The sequence below is a fragment of the Microtus ochrogaster genome, linkage group LG4, assembly GCF_000317375.1.
Source record: "Microtus ochrogaster isolate Prairie Vole_2 linkage group LG4, MicOch1.0, whole genome shotgun sequence".
Taxonomy (NCBI): Eukaryota; Metazoa; Chordata; class Mammalia; order Rodentia; family Cricetidae; genus Microtus; species Microtus ochrogaster.
The window spans coordinates 31,051,444-31,071,140 of record NC_022030.1 but is presented as its reverse complement, the minus strand read 5'-3'; the positions used below and the strand labels follow the sequence as shown (position 1 = coordinate 31,071,140).

At 39.3% G+C, this 19,697-nt stretch overlaps 1 protein-coding gene across 9 annotated transcripts in view; it reads left to right on the top strand.

Annotated features, from left to right (window-relative positions):
- Pam (peptidylglycine alpha-amidating monooxygenase) overlaps positions 1 to 19,697 on the top strand; it is a 294,614-nt gene that overhangs the window by 194,614 nt on the left and 80,303 nt on the right. For all 9 annotated transcript variants that reach the window (XM_026786116.1, XM_026786114.1, XM_026786115.1 and 6 more), the window contains exon 8: positions 18,868 to 18,916. In XM_026786116.1, the coding sequence (XP_026641917.1) occupies positions 18,868 to 18,916 (49 nt within the window). The remainder of the gene's footprint in view (positions 1 to 18,867; positions 18,917 to 19,697) is intronic.

Below are 19,697 nucleotides of genomic sequence, written 5' to 3'. Positions count from 1 at the left end.
GTTGACTTTGCCCAGTATGTAGGCAGCTCTTTGCCTTCTTAAGCTGTGAAATGGGACCAGATGGCTCACCTGGGGTTCTCTTATGAGTCTTCATTCACTGAATGTTAGCTGCATTCACTATGGTCCACATAAACAAGTAAATACTCCAAAGTGAATCCTTGGTCATAGCTATCTCTACTACAAAAGGGATATTTGCTATTTTACAAGGGTCTTAGAGTTTAGACACAGAACATATACGTTCATATCCGTCATTGTTGTAAGAAGTATTCTAGTGACGAGTTTTTATTATTTACAGTTCAACTGTGCAGAAAGCAAAGATCAACCCCTTGTCATTAAGGAAATGAAAATAGTAGCACAGGGATTCCATCTGTCCTTCTTCTCTAAGTGATGGCTAACAGTGTCAACTGGAGAGGATAGAGTCATTGAAGAGACACGCCCTTGGACTGAGCCGTCAAACAGTTTCTGCGTTGGGTTAATTGAGGTGGGGGACCCCCACATTAATTGTGTTCACCACTCCATTCTGTGGGTTTTGGTCTTAGACTAAATGGAAAGGAGAAAGCTATGCCAGGGCATTCAGCATGCTCCCGTTCCTGACTGGAGACTGTGAACGGCTGCCTCACTGTCCTGCTCTAGGACCCACCCCTCCTAGGGACTGTACGCTTGAACTGTGGGCCCCAATCATCCCTTCTTGTATTTTCCTGTTTGTCATGGCAGCAGGATGTGTCACTAATGCATTCCACAAAACAGAAGCTTTTGTCTTTATTTTTTTTTTTCCAATCAAGTCTTGTTCTAAAAAGAGAGTTCTCCTGAGATTTTTCTCAGCGTTAGGCATTATTTTCTGCAGGTTTTTGGTCTAGGGGAATTTTATAAAAACTGACTTTTTATTTCTGGGGTTCCCTTGCATTGGTCACTATTCTTGAACAAGGGGTTGCTTCTCAGGTTGAAAGTGTCTTGGTCTCACGATCTCAAGTTAGAGCAGTCTGAGAATAGATTCTCTTCCCAAATGCAAAACCCTCTTTTCTAGGTTAGCAGAATTTTTAAAACACCAAAATCATCTCTTGCCAGCTCTTGCTGCACAGTAAAAAGACCCCAGAGACATATGCACATAGACCCCAACACCTGGCAATCAGTGTTGTAAGGAGGGTTCTAGTCATGTGATGTTTCCGGTTCCTACACTGTCAGCACAGCCCTCCACATACACCTGCATTTCCTACATTGCAGCAGAATCCTGAAAGGAGAGATGGAGATCCACCTTCCTGAGAGTGAGTTAATACTTATCTTCTAAATTAAGTGAATTAATCCTAGAAATCCTTATTTTTTAACTTGATGTGAATTCTAAAAACATACTTTAGTTTCCACATTTCTAAATTATATTAGTAAAATCAGGTCATAAAATTTCAGTAGGATTCCTTGGAAATGGTTGTTTTTTTCTTAATAGCAACTTTTTCCAGAAAGCTAAGGCTTCATCTCTTTTAAGTACTATAAACCATCTTAGACAGGGGCTACAGAGATGCCTCAGCAGTTCGGAGCACAGGCTGCTCTTGCAGGTTCCCGTAGATCAGTTCCCAGCACTCACATGAGGCAGTTATCATTGCCTGTAGCTCTAGTTCCCACAGCATCTTCTGACCCCTATGAGCACCTATGTCTCATGCGCATACCCATGCAGAGAAACATACATATAAATACGATAAAAATAAAATGGTTCAGTAAAAAAAAAAAAAACTTGGCTAGATGTCATCAGAGAATATATGATGTGTCTATGAAGTTGTCAGATGTGCTGTGTTGTATGCTGTTGTATACATGCCAGCATGAAGCAAGTTGGCAATAAATGTCAATTCAAAATCTTCTTACCCCCTCCCCACTTTTCTTAATGATATGGTGCATCGTACTAAACAGGAACCCGTGGTCTATAATAGTACAAAGGCTGTTGCCACGTAACTGGGCATATCACCCACATTTACCTGCTTTTCTGTATTCTCTTTAGCTTCATTTGTTGTCAAACTACCATGTAAGCTCATTTCATTTCAAATAATGTACTACGTGGAGGTAAAGGTAAAAGGAAAATCTGTGTGCGTGTCATCTCCTGTCAGACAGAAGCACATGTAAATAGAACAAAATAGCCATAATAATCTAAGCAAACAAGCAAGGGGCCTGAAAAACTGGCATGATCATGTGTACTTTATTTTTAAAAAATATATATATAATTTGTCTCTGGGTGGGTAAGTGCATATGATTGCAGGTGACTCTGGATGTCCAGAGAGTATCAGGTGCCTGGGATCTGAAGTTACTGGAAGCTCTGGGATACCCAACATCCCGGAATCACACTCTAGTCTTAGCAAGAGCATCATAAGCCGTTATGCCCTCAGCCTTCTCTGAGCCCCAGTGCCGTGTACTTTAGATGGTTTTTAACCTGCAAGACTTTAACAGCCCTTCTCCCATCTTCTGATTTTGTGCTTTAGATTTGGACTCTGGTCACTTAAGTTTCCTTTTATTTCATTTCTCTGTGAATGCACAGGTAACTGATTTAGAACTTTGCAGGGATTTGTTTGTGTAGCATCATGGCAACAAGAATGTCCGGACTTCTTGTTCTCCAGCCTTGTCCTACCCTGTCAGTAATCCTTCTAGGTGTGGTTCCTCCTTCTCTTTCTTTCAAACAGTTGCATGTTTCTAAACATAGGGTCAATGGACCCACAATGCATATACATCCAAGAGGATGCTGTTCTCCCACACTGAGGAGCAAAGCAAGCACGGAAGGGTGGTAGGCACGGCAGCCTGACGTGAAACAGGATTTCAGAGGAATTGTCATTCCGCTGGATCCAGCCTTCTCCAGCTCTTACAAGGCTGCAGCCACAGGGGAATTGGGGGAAAGCTTTGAAATTGTGAGCCCAGGGGAAAAAAAAAATCCCTTGCTAATGCATTTTTGAACCAGATAGAGCAGAGATCAGTGGCAGGGAAGCTGCACTTAAAGTGATTGCATCCCAGCCTAAAGAGGACGCTTCACTTGAACGTGTGCGAGTGCTCCCAACTCTCTGATGTCTGAGTGCCAAGATGGTGGGATACCGAATCAAAGATTGCTCACCATTCCTTCCTCCGCTGCCTCCCCTCCGTCTTTCCCAGCAGCTTCCACCTATACATGCCTTCCCGCAGTATACACCAAGCCCGTTTTTACTCATTCCTCTGCAAAGTGTGTGCTGCCACGGACCCTAGTATTTAAGCTGAGTCCTTTTAGATCTTTTTTGATTACTTATTTAAAAATCTCCTCTGGAGGGTTGCTAAAAATCACGTCGCAGGTGAGTTCAATCCCCCAGACCCACAAGGTCGGAGGAGAAAAGTGACTCCTACAGATTACCCTTTCACCTCCACTGGCATGCTGAGCCAGCACACACACACACATGCACGCACGCACACACACACACTCACACATATATATACATACTCATGCACGCATATACTCTCACACATGATGGAGGGGGTAGGAGGAGAGAGGAGAAGAAGAGAAAGGAAATCTTTGGCAGTGCAGCTTAAAACCCGTTCTGTTATGCAGGTGTGTGAAATTCTTGCCTCTGTTAGAGTTGTGTAAGTTTTTGATTTTTTTTCTGCAGTGGATGGTGTTAGCAAATATTTTGGGGTAGATATCTAAAAATGCTACATTGAATCGCCGAGTGTTTGAACCTTAAGAGATTCCACCAAATTATCCAACAAATCACTTTTTACACTTTACAATCCACGATGAATAAGCAAACTCATTTTCTTATCTACACTCCGTATTTTAATACCACATTTTTATGGGTTTTTTTTTAAGCAAACCACTGTAATGTCTCATTAAAAGAATTAGAATGAATTGCAAGACCCTAATAGATTCACCTCTAAAGTGCATAATCAAACTCTAAGAGAATCTAATCTGAGGACTTTTTACATAACCCTCCTTTGCTGAAAATAAAACTTTCCGCATTACACTAGACCTACTGAATGTTATACACAGTCAGGCATTGGCTGTGGTGCCCTGGCGCTGTCTTGTATAGTTACAAAAGCCAACAGGTAATACTCTGTTAAATATGCAGCCATCATTCTTTTAAAAAGAAGCAGTAACTATTGATAATTTATCACCTTATTGTTATTTTACTATTAGTGCTACACTTTTACACGTGTTGTTTCTGTGTGCTAGAAACGCTCAAAACCATTGCAATGTTGCTCATATCTTTCTGACTCTGTGTTCAGTGTGGTTGTGTTAGTGAAGGGAAATCAGCCATGCTGTAAACGTTTACACCGTGGAAAGAGACTGAGGAATCCTTCATGTCAATCTTGTATAATACTGGATTTTTTGTTCGTTTTGTTTGTTTCTTTTGCATTTTGCTTAGAGCAAGTACAATACTGGAAAATCATGCCCGTGCAGATTATGGTCAATGATTAAAATAAATAAGAACTATAATTATAATACCCCCATTTCCAGGGATAGCAAAGATTTCGCTATGGTTAAAGACCAAATGTAGTTCCAACATATAGCTTTATTGCCTCAATAAACAAAACAAAAATCAGTAGATATTCTCACTGTAACTGCATATTGCACATCTACAGCTACAGGTAAGTTAGAAAATTGTCTAGAAAAATCCAGTAACAGAATTGGTGAGGCTCAACTGTTTATATGGATTTTACAATAAAGTATATTGTATATTTTATCAATTTTATAAGTTGTACGCTACATATTTTGTGAATAAACCTCCAGTAAATATATATTCACACACATATATGTTTTTGCCATAGAGCTTATAGATTATCAGCATACCACTAGACCCAGAAAATTACATTTTTAACACACTTTCCAGTTGCTTTGCTTGCAAACTAAACTTTGACAAGAGCTCAAATATTACTCGTAAGGATTGAAGTCAGTTCTTTTTTTCTTACACTACAGGTGTGTCGTGTAAGTCTCTTGGGTTTGGGACATGAGCAGAATAATTTTCATTTACCAAAATATATTTAATTAAATCTGAATTCTCTTAAGAAAAGAGGAACTTTGAAAGAAGATAATGCATTTAATTACTATCTGGTTCTTCCCTCACTTTCCTTAGAAGAAGTTTGAAAGTTAATTTCTTTTTAGTCTCAGCATTTACCTAAAATCTGCGCATTGGGTTTGAGAATACTATGAGAAAAGCCACTCGAGGGCATGTGTGACATTTGCGGAGATCGCCCTCCTCATTTTACAACCGTGGATGGGTGCACACATATCCTGCTTCACACCGAATCGAGTCAAACATTTGGAAGCTTTACCTGTTTTTCCTTTATGTGTAAGCGTGAGTGCCGACTTGTATGTATTTGCACTGAGTGCATGACTATTGAGTCCAGAAGAGAGCAGTTGTCCCCTTAGACCTGTAGTGACAGGCAGTTGAGGGTCCGCTGTGTGGGTGCTGGGAACCGAACCCCGGGTCCTGTGGAAGAGCAGCGAGCACTCTAAAACACCGAGCCATCTCTCTAGCCCCAAGGCAAGCCTTTTGACAAGCTGACCAAAATAAGTTATAACTTTCCGTTTTTGTGATATTTTAAAAAATTTAAGTGAAATAAATGAACGACAGACTAGATGGGAAAGGAACGAGGAAGTGAACTCTAAGAAAAAATGGTGGTCCAGAAGGTAGCATTCTACCCGCTGAAAAACTCAAGCCGTTAGAGATGGTTTGAGAGTGATGTGTAGAAGCAGAGATTTGTGTCTCTTCAGAAAAGAAAGCAGTTGAGCTAGTAGGCTCTGTGCGTTGTCTCCTAATTCATTTGTAAAGCGCTTGATGTTTTAAAATCTAAGGCTGGGGAAAGGCCACGGGATGGAGGAATTACCTAGCCCAGCCCTTCCACCTCTCAGAAATAAGCATCAATGTGCAGAAAGGTTATGTTTGGCCCAGGGTATTATAGCTGCTTGTTCACGCTGTTGAAACTGGAAGAATCGAATTTGTGTTGTATTTCTCGTTTGCATGTGTGCCAAAGTGCATGGCCTACCTATGTAAGGCAAGTGCTGTAACAGGCAGCGTTGAGAACAGCCCTTCAGGCTGCAATTACCTAGAGACGTGGGTTCATGAACAACATGGAATATGTGTAAAGATCAGGATAGTTTAGTTCACTTCGTTTGTGCCTTGTCTTTCTGATCATGGGGGAGTCAGTTTCCCTTATCCATCAGGCTGTTTGCTAATCCCACTGGTTTCAGAAGACTCGAGATCAAATGTTCTTCCCTATTTTTCTGTTGCCTTCACTGAACACAAGTGGCTTGATATGAGCCCTATGAATGATTTAGGAGTATTCAGTACCTCTGAAATGATCAAAAAGAAGCCTATTATCCCTCAGTATTTTTTTTCTTGCCAGTGTCTCCTTAAAAATGTGAGCTCCATGATTCACTACCTCCTTGCATTTCAACTTTGTTAATCATCTTCATTATGAAAGACTAAATGGTCCTGTTTCATCTCATTCATTCCAGTGGATAACTGTTTATTTTCAATACATGTATTTAATGGCCATACTAAGGTTTTTATTCATGTAATTATGTTTTTATTCATTTAGTTATGTAAAATACTGCAATACCACTGACTGTCTCAAAGACTGCATTTTGAATGTAATGCATGGATTTTAAGAAAAAAGCAGTTTGGCATAGAACAGTACAGTGTTGAAGTGATCTTTTTCTTAGGGGCAGGGAGAAGCTTTCTTAATGCATTTTAGTTTTTCAAGCTTTTGAATTATGTGTAGTTTTTCTTGTTTTCAGAATGCCTATGCTTGGCCTTCATTTATCCTATCTCAACCTTTTGGACATATTTGTAATTATTAATTCCATTTTTCTTAGTCTTATTGCCTTTTGTCATTTATTGCTTGCGTTTATTTAGTGTGACACGCTGCAGCATGCATGTGGTGGTCAGAAGACATCTTACAGGAGTTGGTTCTCTGCATGTGGGTTCCAGAGATTGAAGTCAGCTCTTTAGGCTTCATAGCAGGCACCATTACCTACTGAACCATTTCACTAGCCCCAAATTCCCTTTGCCAAGGGGATCAAAACTTGGGAATAATACCAATCACCCTATTAATCCATTTAAATTGCTAGAGAATGGCATTTTGTTTCAGCTCTTCCTAGTAACTGGTTGGAAAGCCAGTAGGAAGAGAAAAACTTACCTGTGGATTGTCTCATGTAAAATTACAGGATACGCTTCAATTTCAAGAGCCCTGTTTCACACCGACCTTGCCGAGGTGACCATGGTGTTCTTTCCACTGAGCACGCATGCTCTGGCAAGCTTCTGATGCTTCACACTCTGGTCTGTTTCCTTGCCCACATCCTCAGCTTTCTTGGACGAGAAAGAAGTCATTCGGGAGAAGCACGGGGCTCCTTTACTCCATTTCTCCTAACACACCCTTCTGGCTGTTTCTTTCCATGCAGATTTCTCCCTCTTCCGAAGCTTAACTATAAACATGATGAGAGCTTATGGAGAGATTGGGAGCCATGTGAGAGAGGAGGCTGCTGTGTTCTTCCATTTGTAACTCTGTTAATTGTTATTAATCAGTCTTCAAGTTCAGTTATTCATAGTTCTAAAAATACCACCAGGAATTTTGTTCTGATCTTTTAATTTTTGAACTTATATTGTGGCTTTTGGAAATATAATTTTTTTTTATTTTCAAAACACGTTTGTCATTCATAATCATGTAGATTAAGCAAAGGTGAAATAACGCATTGTTACCTGAAATAGTTAAAAATTGCAAAGGGCAAAAAAGATAAACTTTTTATATGCTACTAAAGATGCCCTTAAGATGATTCAGAAATTGGAAATGGAGCATTTGGTATGAGGAATATACTTTCAGTCTTATATTTCAAATCTTATGTAAAAGGATTTTCTTGATGCTATCTCTTCAAATCACTTTTGCTTCTATGACCTATTTGATCTAGGTCCATCTGCCTGGTTCCTCCTGGCCTGTGCCTCATGGTTTCTGGTGTCAGTGGAAACGATAAATAATAATTGGGAAAGTTCCAAAAGAAGCTCATAATGCCATTTAAAAGATGAATATATGACACATAATAAAATAGCAATAAAGAAGTGAAAAGTGATTGATAGGACATTTGGGAGGGCCTGGAAAGGAAAGGAAAAAAATATAACCAAGAATCAACGCTGTCCCACAAAAACTCCTGAATATAGAGAACAAGTTGGCTGTGAATATGTCTGGTATTAGCCACAGGATATCTTCTATGATACAAATAAATGTTTAAATATGAGATTTGTACAATATAGAAATTTAAAATCTAATGCCCCAGGAAAGGAACAAAAACAGAGGGTTTATCTTTCTTGATTCAAGTGCTGGCGATGTGATATGTGTATATGTTTCTCTCTCTCTCTCTCTCTCTCTCTCTCTCTCTCTCTCTCTCTCTCTCTCTCTGTGTGTGTGTGTGTGTGTGTGTGTATGTAACTCCTGCATATGTACCATCTGATTTGTGTATTTATTTGTATTATAGTTCAATGATGATTTTTTAAAATGGACATTTAAAATTCCATGACATTGTAAAATTGGATTTATCTAGCATTGGTACATTGTCTTTTCAATTTTAGTTCTGTGGATGGATGGTTCATAAAGAGGAAAAAAGAAATTTAAATTGATATTTTTTGCTATGAATTCATTTTTTTACTTGCAGTCCTAAAAAGTGATAGCAAAGAACACCCTCCAATCGCTGCCATTGTAAGAGTAGGGTGGGGAGCTTTCGTGCCTTTCATTTGATCTCTTTTGGGAACACACAAGCCATCATCTCTAAAAGTTGTCTTCTTCAATGCTGGATAAGTACATTTTCTCTTCCTTGCCACGAGGCAAATGGAAGCTAATAATTTCTATTCCCATAACAGTGAATACAAAATCAAAAGAGGCTAACTCACTGCAGTGACAACTTCAAAGGGAATTCCTTTTTGAAGTTCATAGCTTTCATTTATTTAGTACTGAAACTTGTCTGCTAAGCCTGGTTTCAGTGGCCTCAGGAACCCTCTGCATAGCTGGAACCACACTGTAACAGCGCCAGTATTTCCGTCATGCTCTGCTTAGCAGACACACATATGCCTTGACAACTGAAGTCATCATATTGTGCCTTGTGAAGGTGTCCGGGAAGGGGGTACTGAGAGTATGCTTTCAAGGACCCAGAAATTTTCCAGGAGAAATTTGATGACTCAGGTTACCTTTGTCTCCTGTTCAGTAGTAAGAGTGGTTTTTTTTTTTTTTTTTTGGGGTTTGGTTGTCTTGTTTTGTCTTGTTTTTGTTTTTTGTTTGTTTTATTGTTTTTCTTGTTTTGTTCTATTGTAAAACCAGGGTTCTTTCAGATGCCTTCTCCCCCGAGTAAGCAAAGGGACTGATCTTCTGCATTCACAGTCATTTTCTCTCCTGTTAGCCTCTCACACCCATGCCAGGGCTCAGCAGCAGAACTCCAATTGCACAGACATAACTTCCGTAATAGACTGGCACAATGTAGTGGTACAAAAATACCTTTAAAAAATGGCCCTATTGGTAACACTCTGTTCCAATGCTAAGTTAACTATATGCTGGGTGTGTTAAGAAACACATTTCCCAAAGAGATTTTCAGAGGAATTCTCACTTATGAAATTTTTCCTGGCTTCAGAAATTCATTTCTGAATGATCTTCTCTTTCTCATCACCTTGGGAGCTATGATTTTTGTCTCAGGAAAACATCACCTGTCCAATTATTTCAACATCAGTAATTTAGAACAAAGAGCTATAAGATACAGATGAAGACAACACAAGAAATTTAAATGTTTATGTATTGTTATTTACACTTGCTGTAACGCCTTTAATTTATTTTTGTTTGTACGTTCAATACAGGAAAGTAGTGTTGATTATATTAAGAACATTTGGGGAGGGTGGGAGGGATTGAAGAAAGGAGGATAGCTATGATAGAGTTTGGAATTATTAGCTTGCTGACACAAGTCCTGTTGTTAAAGATGTCACCCCTTTGTATTTCTAACATTCGTTAATGGTCCTAGCCTTATTTTTCCATAGCTGTATAAGGAAAGTATCCATCATCCAAACTGACTTAGGAGAGTAAATGATGGATATGCTTCCTCACTTCGCTTCCCTTCCCTTCCGGAGAAAGTATAGGGAATTGAAATCTGTTCTCCTGTCTTTCTGAAGGACTTTCTAATTAGTGGGATACAGTTTATAACAATACCCTGGCTCCCTAAGGATCGTTGGTTGACCTATTCTTTTATTGAAGCAGGAAACAAGCAGGACGAGATGAGCTCATGGAAGGAGGGCTATCTCTAGAGGGAAAACTAGGAGAGGCCAGCAGACTTCTAAGAACCTGAGATGGAATGGGCTGTTGTCATGCATTATTCTACATGCTTACTTTACTGCTTAGCTAGGGATCCAAGCAGGAATTACAAGCTATTATTAGAAAAGCAAGCTAAATAGTTTGGGATGGATAACCTCATATCCCATGCGTTCACTTCCCATTAAGATCCGGCTTCCTGCTTAAGTGGATGCCTTTAAGTACTACTGGCTTTTTATCCATTCTAACTGGAGTCCGTTATCTTTGCTTTGGGATACTTCATAAAGAAAATGCCTTTGAAATCTCTAAGAAATAGAACTCTCTGATGGAAATAAGTTTATTAAACACTAACATTGGAGAATTAGATGTGATACCCAATTTTTTCGCCAGGTACATGAATTCCTTGAACAACGTTCACTCTCTGAATCCTCTTGTTCCTCTGTATATAAAAGGCAAGAGTTGAAATCCATCATCTCTCGGGTCTCTTTCAATGCTGAATTCTATGAGTCTATATAGTTGATAAAATACCTTGCTGTGGTTATCCATCTTGGGCTAGACAGAAGAGAGTGATTTCTCATAAAAAGCAAGCTGGGAGCCTTATGAAGCGGTCACCTGGCTTTCATCATGATCAAGATTTGATTCAGATAAAACACCGATTTTGAGCCTCCTCTGGACTCTGGAACTACTCTTTCTTCCATTGCGTGTTCACGTATTAGGAGTGGCGGCTTACTCATTAGCTCTGTAGTGATGTCCTGTGCATTATTAAACTTGATGATTTCATGTGTCCTTTTCAAAATTATATTTCAACATTTCCACTACCTTCACTATTACTAAAGCTTTTGATATGTACATATAACATTAAAAATGGAATATAATGATATAATGAGCTATCCTTAATGTCATCTGCTATCTAGTAAATGAACTCTCCTCTCTATACTTTGAAATCCATTAGGTCTCACTGGTTCCCTCGGTGCAAAAGAACAACATCCATGAAATATTCTTTTACCATGGATGTCTTGTACTCAATTCTTTGTAAACATGAAACACATTTCAGATGAGGGGTTAATCACTATGCATCTTAGAGAGCACGAGAGAATAGAGAGAGAGGAAGAATACATGAAACTACCTCAAAAGAATGACACTCAGGACTATTGAATGAATTCTGGGTTGAAATCATAAATTCAGCACAAGCAAAATGGTCTCAATACATTATGCAAATATAGGGTCTTATTGAACTGACTCTTAGTCCAGATTGGCCTCAGATCTAGTCAAGAGGAGCATTTTTATTAATAAAAGTCAATGATGTTGAAACAGCATATTGACGTATTGTGATCTTCTTCACAGTCCCACGGCTTCTAATCCAGGAGTTTCATTTTTAAATGGCTCATGGTATTTATCCTACTAAAATTTATTTACTTCACTGATGACCTAGCTTCTACCTAGTTAAAGCTTTTCTGAGAACATCCTTATTCCATATCTTTAACAACAAATTTCAAGTGTAATTAAAAATGTATTTATGATTTATTCATTTGGTCTATGTGTATGTGTGTTCTTGGGTGTGTGTACATACACCATCTGCATGCAGGAACCTGTGACAGTAAGAGAGGGCCTTTGAGTCCGTGGAACAGGGAGTTCCAGGGGATCGTGAGCTGCCATGTGGGTACTGGGAATGGAACCCAGGTCATCTATAAAAGCACTAACTGCTTGTACCTGCTGAACCATCTTCCCAGCCCTGAAGTTCCTTTTTTTTTTTTTTTTTTTTTTTTTTTTTTTTTTTTTTTGGGCCGTTTTTTCCGTTGTTTTTCTTTCTTTTTCTCTTAATTTGCTTTGTTAGACCAGGCTGGTCTCGAACTCACAGAGATCCGCCTGCCTCTGCCTCCCAAGTGCTGGGATTAAAGGCGTGCGCCACCACCGCCCGGCTCTGAAGTTCCTTTTTTAATAGGCCTCTCTTCCCTTTTTTTATATCCCCATGTTATTTTCTTTCTTCTGTTTCTTCCTGTTATGAGTTGGAGAAGTTGGGAATGCCTCCATTTCTTCTATCTTAAAAAAAAAATCCAGATTTCTAGCTATGAATATATGCCTCCTCAAAATATATAGCATATCCCCTAAAAATTATAAAATGGGCTAGAGAGATGGCTTAGTGGTTAAAAACACTTGCAGCTCTTCAAGAGAAACCAGGTTGAATTCACAGCACCCACAGGGCAGATGACTTCCCTTCCAGGGGATCTGATGCCCTCTTCTGGCTTCCTTGAGTGTCAGGCTTGCGTGTAGTGTATAAATAGACACTTATACATACAAAACAATAAATTTTAAAAAGTAAAACAATTTCCAAATTTAACCCCGAGCTCTAAATCAAAAGCCAACTTCTTTACTCATCTCATCTGTGTGCAAGAATCTCTTTGAGCTGAAAATATTGTTCATTAATAATAATCTACCGCGAATTAATCTTCCAGATCACACCCATATTGGATGAGAGGACTCTGAAAACTCGTGTCATTTTTAAAGTTTTAAACTTGCCCGTAGAGCGGCCTGACTGGAACAGGCCAAGCCCACACCTTCTCTCCAGCAGAACCGTTGTGTGGGAATGCACAGCATTTATGTGTCAAAGAAGCAGCTGCCTTCCTCTTCCTCTCACTGACACAAACTCAGTGCTGCAATTCCAGCGCATTTTAGTTTGATACTTACTTCTACTCCCTCCCCTTTAAAGAGCTGGGTTCTATTTTTCTTTTTGTCCTCAGTTAACTTTTCCATCTATGCCTTCTTCCTTCTGTATTCTGGTGTTCTAGTCTCAGAATGCAGCTGTCTGACCAGTGATCAGCCAGTATGTGATTGTGATAAACCAAATTCCTGACTTCAATTTCTTCCTCTTTTATTCAGCAAGACATTAGCGGTCATCGTGTTGCTTAGTCACAGTAAACTTTTTAAAAAGTACTTTCCCCTTTCATGATGGCTTTAACGACAGAGGCAGATGTCACCTATAACCTAGTGAAATGACATGAATTCATTTTTGTGTAGGTTAATTATCCTGTGGCCTGGTGGTCCAAGCCCTGTGAGTTACAGCAGAAGGGAAGTCAACATCAAGGCATGTTGCCTGTCATCAGTGAAACATGGAAAACTATCTGACTTAAGAGTTTACCGGAAGATCAGGATAGAGGTTATGAAAACAGTAATGAATTACTGGGACAAGGGCTATGTTGAGTTGAAAGTTCATGTTCATTGCCCTAAACACTTTGGCTGAAACGAAATCTTCCACAGGACCTGGTATGCGTCTGGAGCATGCCCCTCTTTCCTGATTGATGAAGTTCAGGTGGCTCTCACTAAGAACTCACTATGTGAATATGCAAGCACACGGGGCGTTAGGTCAAGCTGCAGAAAAATATACTCGTAAAGGTCAGGTTCGCTCCTAGTAATAAAATTCCATTTTGCAATAATATGCAAAGAGCAATACATATCAGCAGTGCCTAAAATAGATGTAAATGTTTTAGAAGTATTTGCATTGAAACAGCATTTAGAATTTTGTCCAACTATATATTGTTAGGATAGATATTCATCCATCACATAAAACAAAATCAGTGTCATTCTTTTTATCAATTTTTATATTGTTTTAGATTAGCATACAAAATAATGGGTGTCTCATTAATGTTTTCACACATATATATCGTTATACTTCTTACATATTCTATTCCTGCCACCTCTCCAAACTTTTTTTCCCTCATCCCTGGTCCCCTTGTTCTTCCCATTGAGTCCTCTTCTGTGTGTGTGTGTGTGTGTGTGTGTGTGTGTGTGTGTGTGTGTGTTTGTGTGTGTGTGTGCCTGTATGTGTTAATTCTGTGTATGAGAGATTCTGCATATGAGAGAAAATGTGCATATTTTCGCTTTCTTCCCATTACTGTGTTAACTCCTCCCTTCCCCTTTGTTCCGGTTCTTCCCCTTCCCTCACAGTCTCTTCTACTTTCATGTCTAGAATGCATACATTTATAAACAAAGTGAAACTTGTAAGGTTCCACATTTGTGATTCTGCCAAACTAAACTAGGGTTTTTTTTAAAATGATAGATACCCTAAATGATGACCCATAATATAAAGACTGTGATGTATACACAAATTTTTAAAAATGCTTTGACAGGACCAACTGAATAGGACCAACTTATTGTTCAGCAAGTATACACTATAGTTTTGAAGTGTTTCACTTTGTTAATTTCCCTTTTATATGTTCAGATTTCTGGGAGACTTTTTTATTTTTTGTAAAACAGGCAAGGGTTTTACCCTGGATCTATGCAGCAACCTAATCCCATGCATAGTATACATTCTTCAAGACAAAACTCATACTCACTAACTCAGGGGCTTCTCTGTAAGTCATTACAGGGCAGAAGTGCTCAAAATGCATTGTGTTTTTCTCCAAGATGTTATTTCTCACACTATTATTTAATTCGGTGCTATTTTATAACTACTATATAATGTCTTTGATTTTTTACAGGCTATTTATAGTTATCATTATAGTCATAATTATCATATTTGTAGATAAAAGCAGAAAACAAAAACACAGGAGTTGGCAGGTTAGGTCATGAGGTAATAAATGCTAGTTACACACACATGGGAGACATGAGTTTGGCTCCTAGAGCCCACATAAAAGTAAAGGAAAGCTCTAACCGCATAAAATTGTCCTGATGTCTACATGGCTGGTGTGGTTCAAATCCACCTCCTTCCGCATACCCATCATACATACATGATAACAGTACATTTTAATGTTTGGATATATAAAACATTTAATTTGGAAAAAAACTATAAGAGGATATGAATATCCTTAAAATTTGCTCCTATTGATGTGCTTTCAGAAAAGCTACTAAATTTGGACACTTCTAATACACACTTCTGTGAGAATATATGCCATTTTATTACACTTGGCAATAGTTATGTGGCAAGATGCTATGAGTAACATTCCTGATTCTCTTATTTGGTTGCAAATTTAGCTTTAAAAGCTAAAAAGTTTTTACTTTGAAACAACTTTTAGAATTTTGTTCAAATAATTATTTTTAGTTCTTAAATGTCTATTTGATTTTCAACATTAAAATTTTTGAAGTCATGATAAAGATGACCAATTTTGTAATAAAAATCAAATGATGGTTCCCTTAATTATTTCAGACACAATGTAATGAAAGTACAGAAAACAGTTCAGAATGTATATTGTGCTTGTTGCTTGCACTTACATTGAAATGGAGGAAAAACTGTAATTAAAATGAAAACTTTTTACCAGGGAATGGGTGTAGCTCAGTGTTGCTCGTTGACAGACTACATGCCTATTACATGCAAGATCCTTAGTTCCATACCCAGTGCCGCAAAACAACTAACCAAACAACCATGGAGAACTATTAGACTTGACATTCAGTGGTTAGTGATAATGCGTAAGTGCCAGGTACTTGCTATAGGGGCATTTTACATGTCCCTGTCACTTAACTGCACAGCTTCCTTGAGCACAGCATAAAACCAAGACTCTGAACCCGCTATACACACACTGAACTCTCAACATCAGGCCTTACTATCACCCGACAGCCTGTGTATACTGGGATTTTTTGACACTGGCCCTCCTGGGTCCTGCTAGCATACCCAATCCGTCTAAAGCCTTTTGACCACTTTCTTCCTGTAATGTTTCTCTCTAGATCTATGCTTATGCCATTTCACTCAGGTCTTGGTATTGTCCTATGGACCAATCTCACATTGTCTTATCAAGTGCATTTTATAGCCAGTTGGTGTTTGGTTTTTCTGTACCTCTTCTCCATTGTATTTATTGGAGAACAGGAAAAGCGTGAACGCTTCCCTTCTCTGGCTTCTAGCTGCAGCTTAGGACTGAGTTGTACCCCTTGTTTGGTATTTATTGAATGAAGATGATTGTCATTTCTTAAAATAACATTTAAGTGCGGTAGAATTTCCATGCACGTGAAAAATGCTTCCTGCAATTATGTGAGCTAATTAGGTGAGTCCCTAGAGTTCTGAGTTCGGCTGATGTGACTGAAGATCTACTTTAACCGTTCTCTGTCAATCACTGTGGATAGCCACATGTTTCTCGATGAGATCATCAACTAACCGTTTCAAAAGGAGTACCGACTAGGTATATTTATTAAATTGCATGTAGATCATACAAGAAAGTCTGTTTTGAAAAGTCAGTATAAAATAAATGAATTAGACTCATTTATAATTTATATTTTTAATAACGTGGGCAAAGCTTAAGATATGCATGTATTCATTATTTAGTATTGTTGTTTTCTCCTTATTTTTGTCTGCTTGTTTGTTTGTTTTTTGTTGTTTTTCAAGGCAGGGTTTCTCTGTAGTTATGGACCTTGTCCTGCAACTCACTCTGTAGACGAGGCTGGCCTCGAATTCACAGACCTCTGCTTCCCTCTACCTCCCTAGTGTGGGGATTAAAGGTGTGTGCCACCAGCACCCAGCTCCTCCTCATTCTTTAACCTCCCTTTAAACTCTCACTCTTTTTTAATTGAAAATAGAATTTTTCATACAATATATCCAGATTACTTCTTCCTCTCCCTTCTATCCAAGATCCTCCCTAACTCATGTACACTAAGCCACACTCTTTCTTACTCTCTCTGTCTCTCTCTGTCTCTGTCTCTGTCTGTCTGTCTGTCTGTCTGTCTGTCTCTCTCTCTCTCTCTTACTCTCTCTCATTAGAAAAATAAAATAAGATAAAAACAAACTTGAATATGAAAAAACAAACAAATGAACAGGGATAAAAAGAGCCAAAGAAAAAACACAAGACACGTCGTAGACTGAGACATACACATTCACACACAGAGACATCCCATGTAAACATAAACTAGAAACCATATTATATACGCAAAGGTAAAAAAGAAAGAAAGAAAGAACAAAGAAAATGCTTAAACCATTGTGAGCCCCAACCCCCCACAAAAAAACGTTCAGAAATACCATACCATTTTATTCGTTTTGTGTTGGCCATCAACTTCTGTGCCTGGACCTGCCCCATGTACACACTTAAGAGTGTGGTTTGTATATCCAATGAAACACCAATGGAAAAAGTTAATTTTTCCTTTGCAGTTAATCAGAGTTAGGGATGTGGGCTCGTGTCCACTTTCCCTTTCCACTCTGAGGCCCGGTCTGGCTTAAACTCATGGGGGCCCTGTGTATAAGCCCACAGCCTCTCTCAATTCATGTGTGCATCAGTCCTGTTGTGTCTAGAAAGTCTGGTTTTCTTGCTGTCATCCATCCCCTCTGGCTCTTACAATCTTTCTGCTCCTCTTCTTCAGATTTACCGAACTCTGAGGGAGGGATTTGATGGAGACATTCCACTGAGGACTCTGTTTCATGGTCTCTCACTCACTGCATGCTGTCCACGTTTGGGTCTCTGTGTTCAGTCCCATCTACGGCAAGACGAAGCCAGCTGATGATGGCTGAGCAAGACACTGACCCATGACTATAACAGAATCTTGTTAGGAGTCATTTTCTTGCTATGTTCCTTTACCAGAACAACAGTATTTGGTTTTCCTCTACCCAATGCCCTCTCTAGTCTCAGGTTCCAAACCACCTGAGCCGTGTTGGGCATGGCTTCCATCTCATAGAGTGGGCCGTAAGTCCCAATCGTATAGTGCTTAATTAATTCCAAAACTTTTGTACCATTTTGCACCAGTATATCTTGCAGGCGGGTCACTATTGTAAGCCAAAAGGTTTGCAGCTGGGTTAGTGTTTCCTTCCCTCTTTTTGTGGAGTGTAGACTACCTTCCAGCACCATGAACACTAACTAGAATGTAGGGGCGAGGGTCTGGGTGGACAGCAGCTTGACTTCTCCATCCCCAGTGAGTTGTGTATGTGTTGGATTCAGCAATAGGACCTTATTAACAGTTTGTGAGAGTAAACCAATGGCCGTGGCAATGGCCTGAGTTATTTTCAGGTTTCCAGGGGTCCTCTTTGGTCAACAACTTGATTCAATGTAACCCATTCTGGGCACTGAGGACTTCATTTTGTGGCATACACTCTTATTCTTTGGAAAGCACTTGAAATTTTTTTTCTTAAAAAAAAAAAAACACAGTACTTCCCAGAAATTGATTAACAGGGCTAGACAGATATCTGTGTCTAGTTTTTGGAAAACAAAATGCCAGTAAATAGATAAAGAAGCAGTGTTTTAGCTTCCTTTCCTCCCAGTGTGATGAAAACCACTGAGGAAAGAAGTTAAGGCATATGGAATTTATTTCAGCTCGCAGTTCAAGCTCGAGGGCATCATGGCAGAGAAGTCAAAGTGGGAGGACCCAGATGCAGTTGGGCATATCAGATTCATCAGCTTTCCCATGCTTCTGCAATGAAGATGGTGCAGAACCCAGCAGCCATTTGCTTCCGTGCCTCCTTGGCTTCTGTCTGGGCACCAAACGGGAGTGAGGTGGCAGTCTGTCTTCAGTCCTGTGACTCATTGGCAGGTCTGTGACTTGAGGAGTATGAACGTTCTCAGTGAAGTACTTCGTAGAACAAATGTCACGCGATTTTATGTTTTAAGTATTTCGTGTTATGTGTTCATAAAACACATGGCTTTGAGGTCTGTTTCCACCTGTTCTCATATGTAACGTGTGTTTGTGTCTTTTCAGACAACCACAAGGACTGCTCTGGTGTGTCTTTGCATCTCACACGTGTGCCGTAAGTGCCTCCAAGTTTTCCAGACAAGATCTTTAAGAACATAGAAGTGTTTTAGTCATCTGATGCAGAAGATTAATTAACCTGAAATTACTGGATCAGAGAAATAAACAATTCTTTTCTCAGTGTCAAGTGTCTGGGCAGATGTCTGCCACATAGGCTTCAGTGTTAGATTCAGCAATGGAAGAGTCATCTCTAGTCTCTCACATAGTTGACTAGAGCTCTCCCTCAGTTTTTTTTCTCCTTCTTTACAGAATGTAAACAGTTAAGATGACAATATATTACAAGGAGGGAGGAAGAGAAAGGAAGAGGGATATTGAGGACAGGGGACAGGATTGAGGAGTGGGGACAGTGAGGAGACACGTTAAGGGACTAACTAGTCCAAAATGTGTAGGGCTAAATGGAAATTCAGGAGAGAGTTGGTGTGGATGCATCCCCCAAAAAATAAGTTAATAATAAAAATAATAATAATAAAAGGGCTTGTTTGAAAGATGAGATTTGAGCCATTTGTCATTTCATAAACTAACCTTAGCAATAGCATCCCTCTGGCTATATTTGTTAGATGACACCAACTGCACTTATATTGCTGACACTTGAGGGAGACAGCATTAAACAAGAACATGTGTATCACAACTTTGGATCATGACAACCCTGTTAAGGTCTCCAATTAGTTTGGATTGTGGGGGATGGAAATAGGATGAGCAGAAGAGAAGGAAAGGAAAGGCGGGAAGAAAGAAAGGGAGGGAGGGAGAGAGGGAGGGAGGGAAGGAGGGAGGGAGGGAGA